Genomic DNA, 9,329 nt, shown 5'->3' with positions numbered 1-9,329 from the left:
TTGAGATTTGCATACGTAACAGTATTGCGTTACGTTTTGAGCCATTTAAGAGAATGTGTGAAACGCGTACGGTTCGAAAATCGCTCTAAATTCAACTTGTAGTAAAGGAATTAATTAAAAGAAACTTACTTTAGTCTGCTCTTGTGTTATTTTGAAGTCCTTGTGGCAGCTGAGGCGTTCTAAAGTCGTCCTAAAGCCATTTTGACGATTTCACTTTAATGGAAAGCAAACCTGGAAAAGTTTAAATCGTCAAAATGGCTTTAGAACGACTTTAGAACGCCTCAGCTGCCACAAGGACTTCAAAATAACACAAGAGCAGACTAAAGTAAGTTTCTTTTATTTAAATCCTTTACTACAAGTTGAATTTGGAGCGATTTTCGAACCGTTTCATACATTCTCTTAAATGGCTCAAAACGTAACGCAATACTGTCACGTATGTAAATCTCAAACAACGTCTGGGCTACCTGTGATGCGACAAGCTCACGACAGGCCTACGACATGACTTACGATTGTCGCAGCGTTTTAAAACATGTTTTAAAATGCTATGACATTTTTTCTGTCCATGGATAATAGAAGAGTCTCTTCTATTATCCATGTTCTGACGTAGGGCAGATTTACACGGTACGACTTTGTAGCATGCGACAACGGCTTACGACAGGCCCAGGACACGATTTACGAGCATTTAGATAACGGCTTAATATGTTGTTTTCACAGTATATATACTGTAACATTTTAAGCCACTAAATATGGTCGGTATAACAAACTATATACCGACTGTAACTATAAATACGCCGTTGATTACTGGCTTAAAATGTTACAGTATATAATATACCGACCACAAATTAAGCCATTGGATACTGGCTTAAAATGTCACAGTATTTTTTTGTGATCGAAAATACACCGTTGTTCACTGGCTTAAAATGTCACAGTATATATATTTTTTTGTGATCGAAAATACGCGGTTGTTCACTGGCTTAAAATGTTACAGTATATATATGTTTTGGAGCAGAAATACGCCGTTGTTTACTGGCTTAAAATGTCACAGTATGAATATATTTTGGAGCCGAAATACGCCGTTGTTTACTGGCTTAAAATGTGACAGTATATATATTTCTTTGTGATCGAAAATACGCCGTTATTTACTGGCTTAAAATGTTACAGTATGTACATGTTTTGGAGCAGAAATACGTCGTTGTTTACTGGCTTGAAATGTCACAGTATAACCACTGGATACTTTATCAATCTGCCAGGAATAAGGTAAATTGTATGATGCGTAAAGCGAAATCTGACTACTTTCGCCTGAAAATCGATGCGTCCAAGGCTACTGACCCTAAGGCGGGCTGGAAATTAATAAATTCACTTACAGGCAAAGGTAATAAATCTTCGCCTGTCAATGATATTCTTGTTAACGATAAAATTGTTTCTGACGATAAAGATATTTCCGAGTCATTTAATGATTTCTTTGCCGTAAACAGGACCAACTTTGGCCGATGAATCAACGGGCCGATTTACACGGTACGACTTCGTCGCAGGCGACAACGGCTTACGACAGGCCCACGAGATGATTTACGATCGTTGTGTACGTCAGAAAAAATGTTTTAAACGCTGCAACAATCGTAAGTCATGTCGTAGGCCTGTCGTGAGCTTGTCGCATGCGACAAAATCGTATCGTGTAAATCGGCCCGTAAATCATGTCGTGGGCCTGTTAAGCCGTAAGCCGTTGTCGCATGCGACAAAGTCGTACCGTGTAAATCGACCCTAACACAAACAAAAATGGCGGACAGCGATGATTCTGAAGTAGTTGCGTAGTTGCGTAGTTGCGTAGGGGCGAGTAACTGGAAAAACTACACAAAAATTAACTACAGTACCCTGACACAGCCCCTTTTAGTCCCAAAATCACAAGAGTATTCCCAGTTAATTAGAATAAAACTTAAAAAGGTATTTCAAATTGTTTATGTTTCTAAGACTCTTTCTAACTTTGAAACTGCTCTATTTTACCAGCCGGTAACTTTATTTCAACAAAATTTTGGTTAACAAGTGTTTAAATTAACAATTTTTTTATATAGTTGTGCACGTCTTCATTGCTGAGTACGCCATTGTGATTCACAGAAGGATATGTTTGCTGTGTAACTGGCTGAGGCTGCCGCTGATTCCATTTACCGCAGGCCTGTAAGCTCCGTATATTGACTGTACCGTCACCGTTGCCGTAGGATACCTTTGGCTGAGTATCTGGGAACTCGCCCTTTCCAAATGTAAAACTCTCGGCCGTATCAACTCCAGTACCATACAAGCAATAGACGGTTACGTTCGGAGCATGCGCAGTCAGTGGATACAAAGGGCGCCCCACCAATTGTCGTAGTTTTATACCAAGAGGGAATCCGATGTCTTCGAAGAACTGGTCAAAGTCGTTTATGGTGTAATTGCGTCCTGGAGTTTTGGCCAAGATTTCATCCCGTGACCACAGTTCAGGGCTGGGAAGCAAGAAGATATTACTTGTGTCCGTGCGCTGCTCACCTCTAACAGTCAGCGGATTCAATATGAGATGCGGGACTCCGAGGGTATTCCCAGAGGAGAACAGACTGACTTGCTCTGCTGTCCCGCCCCATACTCCTGATGGACAAATCATTTTGAGAATTTAACTTAGTGGTAACTAGATTTTATCACCCAAGAGTAAGATTTACCCAAACTGGCCTAGTTCCCATCAGCGCGTCAGATTAGTGTTTACGTTTAAACCAAGTTTATTGGGAAAAAAAAAGAAAACAATAAACCAAATCGGCTAACTCGACGTGGTACCCAATTCAAACCGTTTGGGAATGGGCCATTTCCGAGTTGCTATTTGTCTCGGTTTCGAAGTGAGTCTTGGTGCTCAACTATTGAAAGGAAAATGAGTTTGACTTGCATAAGAATACGCAACTCATTTCCACTTGAATGGCTGTGCACCAGGACTTGCTTTGAAACTGAGGCCTGCAGTAACTCGGAAGTGGGCTAATGAGCTATTGTTCCAGTTATTTCATTATCATTTAAATGTGAATGCTACATTGTAGAACTTTTTCACATGACGTCACGGCAGCCATGTTGGTTTTCCAAACTAATCCTCTGGGAATTGAACTCTATTTTTATGTTTTAGTCACGTGAGTGAAAGCGCTCTATAAAACAAAAGTCTTAACCCCGGGAGATTTGAATTGGGTACATCATTGAGTTAGCCGATTGGTCTATTGTTTATTTTCCTGCAAAAATTGGTTTCAAAATAGATATTTTTGTGACGCTGCTGGGTACAAACTGGATACCAGATTCTTGCACTTGGGTAATGGACTCGTGGTGATATCAGCGCTGCCATAGTCACTCACGTGACTTGATAGCCATTTTGGTGTACCAGACAATACAAAATATTTGCGCATAGTTTTCATAAAAATAGAGTTCAATTCCCAACGGAGAGAATGTCTATTGTTCTGGTGCACTAAAATGGCCGCTGTGACGTCACGTGAAAGCCATCTATTAGTTGACCGAAGGAAGCCTGAACATTTCAGGGCTTGAACAAATGTTTGGGTTGTTCAGCTACCTGCGTTGATCTTTTCAATTCTCATTTCATTCTATTCTGCGGTTAAAATAGGTTAAACTTCCTAGCATATTTTATAAATATCTTATAGAACTGTCAAATCCGATGCACTTGAAAAATTGACTAAATAGCGAAGACACAATAGAGCGTTAGCAATTTTCACAACGAAGGAAGTGTTAAAATTCAAATGCTGTTGCACTTTGCGATCTTAAGGCCAGTAATACGGGCAACATTTTTCGTGAAACTTGTCGCGCAACAATGTTGTTTATCCAAGCTGCTCAGTGGTTAGGGCGCTTGCCTTGAGATTTGGAAATCCCGTGTTCAAGACCAGTTCCGACCACTCGTTGAATTTGATCCTGGTAGTCGCTGGTTTAACTTATCGCCTTATAGCCAACTTCTTTGCCTCCGGCCAATAGCCAGCCCAATAGCCCTTATCGGAGTTATCAGCGGTTTTGCCACATGAACGAGGCTAAGGAGTCATTTTGTATGGAATTGACCCTTAAGCCTCTTTTGTATGTAGTTCTAAACAAAAGTTAATGAGCCCTACAGGCTCAACTCCAATAAGGACCATTGGTATTCTCTTACGGTTGTTATTGTTCTGTTCTGTCGTTTCATTGATTGTTTCATTGGCTCTGAAAAGCCCCTATCAGGAGCAGTCAATGAGATTTGTTCTACCTCCCAACTCAAATACGTTTTCTGATTGGAGGAGAACGTGTCACGTATCATGGGCCGAAAAGCCATTTGTGAACCTGCCAACCGCTTGTTCAGGAAAGCCGATCCTTTAACATGTTTTCAAGGTAACAAAAAGCAAACTGACTGTGAAAATTGACTTCTCAAATCCTCTCCGTTCCTCTCCGTTCTTGAGATACGGAGGGAATTATGACACCTGAATATGGCCCGTAAAGTTTCGAGACTTTAGAGAAACGGGTCCCTTTCATAAGTGAGGTCTGTTGACTTGTTGTCAATTTTATTTTGCAACTGACATTACTGACCTGAAAGGGTAATCCACTGGAAAATGTACTTGTCTTTCCAGCTGTTAGGCTGTTTATTCAGGAAAACCAGAGTGTAAGGACATCCTAAACTGTGACTGAGCAGCGTGATCGTCTTGTTGTTGTTTGCTGAGTAAGTTTCCTCGATGAGGTCCTTCAGCTTTGTGAAATACTCTGATTGTGACTCTGTAAAAGTTTTTAAATTGATAATTAATTTCCTGCTTTCAAAGATAGGTTTTTTCCCATAGTGCTTTGCTAACCGTGGTTGTTTTCCCACGACGCTTTGCTAACCGTTCCCGAACTGCGTGCCGAAAGAAGACCTTTCGAAAGCATACAACGACTCTAGGATAACGCACTTTAATTCTAAAGCTTATAAGGCAGACCACAAACAGCCAAACTGCGGAATACCCGAAAACTTATTTGCACACGAATTGCGTGTATTTCGTCAAAGAATGCCGCCTCAAGAACACAATAGTGGCCAGGTATTCTGCAGTTATTTCCAAGCCCGCAATCAAATCAAACGTAAGCGAATAATTTCCTGGGCCCCAAGTTACTAAATCCGTCCCTCTTAACCCTCATTTAGTCGCTTGTTTTTGCTCACAAGGCTTGAAATCTCGGGAAAACGCTTGCTCACAAACGTATTATGCGGGACAAAAGGTTTATAGCTTACCAGGCCCGTATCTGAAGTCATATGGTGCTGCTCTGACAGTCACACCTCGCTCGTATCCCCAAGACACCATAATATCTGTCATGGGAGCAAAATAGGCCACCAGATTATCTGTATCCAGATGGTCAATTGTGTCCGTTTTACCAAATCCGGGAACTCTTGTTTCAACGCCTGGCGCGTTCTCGACGGTATTTGTTTCCTCGTTATACACAAGTCTGATTTTTGTTGAAAGAAAACCAATGTCTTAGTTGTAGTCTTCCGCAAGAAAAAATAACCAGACAGAGAAGGAGATAAGTGGATATGGCCGGGCCCGTGAATTTTACCCACGTTGGTTTTAGAAACGACAGTCAGGAATACATGACGTCATTAAAAACCCACCAGGCCTGGGTTAGTAAATGAGTCCGTGACCCAAGAGTAAGATTTACCCAAATTGGCCTAGTCCTCATCGCCTTTAGAAAAGTGTCTATTTTTAAACCAAGACCACATCTGTTCACAGATTTCTTTTAACTTGGTAAAACTTTAGTGAGATCGAAGTTTCTTCACCTTAGTGAGATCGTTTGCCACTGTATATACACAAAACTGAGTGTCTCACATTATTTTAGAGTATCCATTCGCCCTTGTCACACGGCGGCCATATTGTCCCGGGAGACCAAAAAAGCTTTGTTTTACCACGCCAAGCCTCGCCCCCATGATTTCCACTGCGAGGCTTAGCGTGGTAAAACAAAGCCCTTTTGGTCTCCCGGGACAATATGGCCTCCATGTGACAAGGGCGAATTCAAGCAACAACCAATTCAAATTATTGTGTTGACGCGTACAAGTTTTAGTTTTTATGCAAGAGTTTTTTGTATTTTTTAACGAGTTTGTCATTTTTCCGGTTTATTTATTCGGATTAAATTTGAAGTTTTGAGCTAACAATTCATAGAGAATTTTTCTTAACAGAAATATTTCAAATCTTCCAATGGTGAGTTCTTGTTATCAATTCGTTTGATATAGCTATATGTACCAGACCAATAAGTACCTCATGTTGTCAACCCAGCAGTTTACAGCGAGAGGCAACAAAGAGGTTTTCTTGAGCCATAAAGTAAAGTAATCCGATGTCTTTTTGGTGCAATACCAGTGTGGTACTTCCGGTTTGTTGATCTTTGCCTGCAGTTGACTTCCGCCTGTACCGGGCACTGATAAAACCAATAAAGTTTTAATGAATTTAGGTCATAATTACACTTAAGAAAAAAAAAGTACAATATCCTCAAGTCTGCGTGATAGGCGTTTGACATGCAAATTCAGAGAGCGCGCGCGCGCTGTTCGTGGTAATTATCATTCGCTCGATTCCATCCCCCTGTATGCAATCGAACGCCTGCTACACCGGTTGAAATGAGGCACGGTTGGTTAAGTCGACCGCATCCTTAAAACAAGACATCCCGCTATAATTAGTTTCATGCCCTTCCTGCTAAGTAAGCAGAAAGCAAGCGAAATTTATTTGCATCGCGGGAGGCCACTACTCGTGCCAAAAACACGTCAGGCTCCGCTTAAAGGTAAAGTCTGCTACGACCCTAGTGGCCCATCAGGCCGGCGCTTATCTCCGGTTACTGTAGCATGAAGCGACTAGGAGTATTTCTACTCCTCCCTGGATGCGATGCTAGTCCATCGCTCCGCTTAGTCTCCAAAAAACTGTTAACTTGAGAGCAGGCCCCAGTCATGGAGCTTACCGGTCACGGTCTCAACCTTGTTCCCAGGGTCTCTCTTCTCTGCCTCCTTTGTAGGTGAGGAGACAAAGAGAGGGGAGATCGTTGCGTGACACTGCTACAAGTCTCGTGATTGGAGCATGACGTGACAGTTCCTGACTATTGCGTAACGTTCAGTAAGCTGAGATTCCCGAACCTTTGTACTCTCGAATATTTTCTTTTCTTATGTGTAAGTTCCATTGTTGGTCAAGAAAAAGGCCCGCGCAGAGGCCTGTTTTTGGTTTTGTGCGTTATCCAGTTATAGCTTCTATGTATTCTCGACCTTGGAGTTTCAAGTAACCAGTTTGGCCATTTGCAAAAAAATAAAAATAATAATAAAAACAAAAAAACAAAACAAAACAAAATGGTTGATTTGTACCGCACGTAAGTAGGGATACATGAAATAAGAGAATCAAGAGGTCACCTGATGAGCTCCTGAAGAGAAACGAATGTTTTTTTTTCCTTCGGGAACATAAAGCTGTCCCAACAGACGAGCGACAGCAAAATCTACAGGTTAATTGTCTGAGACGTGATTAGATTACGTAACCTTTCTACAAATAAGCAAAAAATAAAATGCAAATAAAGCAAAAACGGCTTTTTAGGTTTCTCGTAATAACCATTTTGGCTAAGTAAAGAGCCTCTTGAGTTCTTTTAGTGTTTTGTCTTTGCCGCGACAAATACAAGTATTTTATACCGTTTCTCTGGTGTTCATGCATGGTTGCAAAATCCTCCCGGTAAATCAGCAGTAGATCAGTTTGCGCGAGAGCAGTGATTCCAGTATTGAGTCCTTGTATGCCTTTCTCATTGTTTCTAATTTAAGACGACCCTTCTTGTGAAACTAAATAATTTGGTGTCGTTATTTTTGATGCGCAATAAGGAAGAGTACTTAACAATAGAGCCTCAGTAAAAACAAGAATTTTACGTTACCAATTACTACTGGCGTCTTGATTTCATTTACCGGCGGAGTTGGCTTCTGTGACATCCAAAATCCATTAGCCGAAAAGACAACACAGACAAGAGTCATTAGATGTAGTTCACTTCTTATCAGCATTTTGGAGGGACGAAAGTGATAACCTTTGTCTCGTGGTCAGTTTATAAAATAACACGTTCAATGACGTACTTAATGAAAAAAGTTATCCAGTCATAGACCAAAGCCATTCCACTTCAGTTGTTAAGAACCGCGAGAGAAATTGCACTACTCGACCTTAGCTCTCTCGTTACACAAATTCTGTATGAACACTTGACCCCTGGAGTGTTTTGTCTTGCAATATTTCGGCAGGACTGTTCACGATTCAAGCAGAGTATTGCTTGTCAATCAAGTCACTCGCATACAGGGCGGTCATTGGTATTTATTTCTGAAACCCGTTTGTCATTCATTTCACCAGTTGCAGATGGTTTCATTCTGAATGTGCTTTTATTTGTAACAAAAGAAATGAGTGTTAAGATCATTTGTGTTACACCATCACCTGGCAGCTGTTATATATGGCAGTTAGCTAAGCAGTAAAGAAAAGAAAGCCCGCAATGGAAATATGTTTTTCATGTATAGTCTCTTTGTATCTACATCTCTACAGCTCACTATTTATAATTACTACCTTATAACTGGCTTGATACACTCTTTTTTTATAAGAACATTTTCAGTTTAAAAGAACGCCTTTCACGCAGGAGATCAACCAAAGTTTTAAGAACATACTAATGACTTCTACTAGTCAAATCGAAGCTTCCCCTCGGGCATATTCCGGGCATTTGACGCCTTTTGCTACCCGGGGGGAGGGAATTTGATCATCTTAGTCTTCCCGGGGGCAAAGCATTTGATCACCGCTCCTAGGGGTGGGGAATTCGATGGGGCCATTTGATTACCTGAAATAGACCTATGATGAGGCATTTCAACAGCTTTTTGGCCCGGGAAGGGGGGATTTCAACAAAAATTTTCCAAAAATTCAAATGCCCGGGGGGTTGCCCGAGGGGGATGTTGAAGCTTCGATTTGACTGGTACATAACAACATACCCAAGCTGAGAGTGAGTTAAGATTGTCTTTAAATTATTTTGCTCATTTGTTTTTTTGTTTTTGTGAGTAGTATAAATAACGGTAAAAAAAAATGTAAACTGCGGTAGTCTACACAAGAAAATTTACTCGAATAATTAGTGAAGTCTTTTAACATTAACAATGTGGTGTTCTTATTGCATGCTACTCCGAAGAACAACTTCGTTTAGTTTTAGTCGAATTTAGTATGCCACACTGAAAACTGAAAACTGAAAACTGAAAACTTTGTTTATACTCGAGGGCCTGGAGCTTATTAGGCTCCTAGCTTAAGTAGTTTAAGAAAATGCTAAGAATGCTTTCAGGCTCAAATAGCAAAAACAACAACAACAACAACAACAAAGAAGAAGAACATGAA

The 9,329-nt window shown here is 40.7% G+C and overlaps 2 protein-coding genes across 2 annotated transcripts in view; both read right to left on the bottom strand.

Annotated features, from left to right (window-relative positions):
- Window positions 1-1,988: 1,988 nt before the first annotated feature.
- On the bottom strand, window positions 1,989-8,115 carry LOC137985610 (lysosomal phospholipase A and acyltransferase-like). The gene is made up of 5 exons (XM_068833241.1): window positions 7,861-8,115; window positions 6,231-6,387; window positions 5,216-5,427; window positions 4,549-4,731; window positions 1,989-2,610 (listed from the first exon to the last, which is right to left on the bottom strand). Exons 1-5 carry the CDS (start codon window positions 7,982-7,984, stop codon window positions 2,042-2,044), a joined length of 1,245 nt encoding a protein of 414 aa, XP_068689342.1. The 5' UTR covers window positions 7,985-8,115; the 3' UTR covers window positions 1,989-2,041.
- A 225-nt stretch (window positions 8,116-8,340) lies between these two features.
- Window positions 8,341-9,329, bottom strand: part of LOC137985607 (uncharacterized) — a 22,631-nt gene continuing 21,642 nt past the window's right edge. The window contains exon 3 of the mRNA XM_068833239.1: window positions 8,341-9,329. This exon is cut by the window's right edge and continues 9,000 nt beyond it. The gene's annotated coding sequence lies outside the window, so the exon portion shown is untranslated.

The sequence above is a fragment of the Montipora foliosa genome, chromosome 14 (assembly GCF_036669935.1).
Source record: "Montipora foliosa isolate CH-2021 chromosome 14, ASM3666993v2, whole genome shotgun sequence".
Lineage (NCBI taxonomy): Eukaryota > Metazoa > Cnidaria > Anthozoa > Scleractinia > Acroporidae > Montipora > Montipora foliosa.
This window is presented reverse-complemented; position numbering and strand designations above follow the sequence as displayed.

Coding starts and splice junctions, on each gene's coding strand:
- LOC137985610 (XM_068833241.1), bottom strand. CDS start 7,984: ATGCTGATAAGAAGTGAACTACATCTAATGACTCTTGTCTGTGTTGTC. Junction 5,428..6,230: donor TGCTGGGTTGACAACATGAG/GTACTTATTGGT, acceptor AACAAAAATCAG/ACTTGTGTATAACGAGGAAA. Junction 4,732..5,215: donor TGACTTCAGATACGGGCCTG/GTAAGCTATAAA, acceptor AAACTTTTACAG/AGTCACAATCAGAGTATTTC.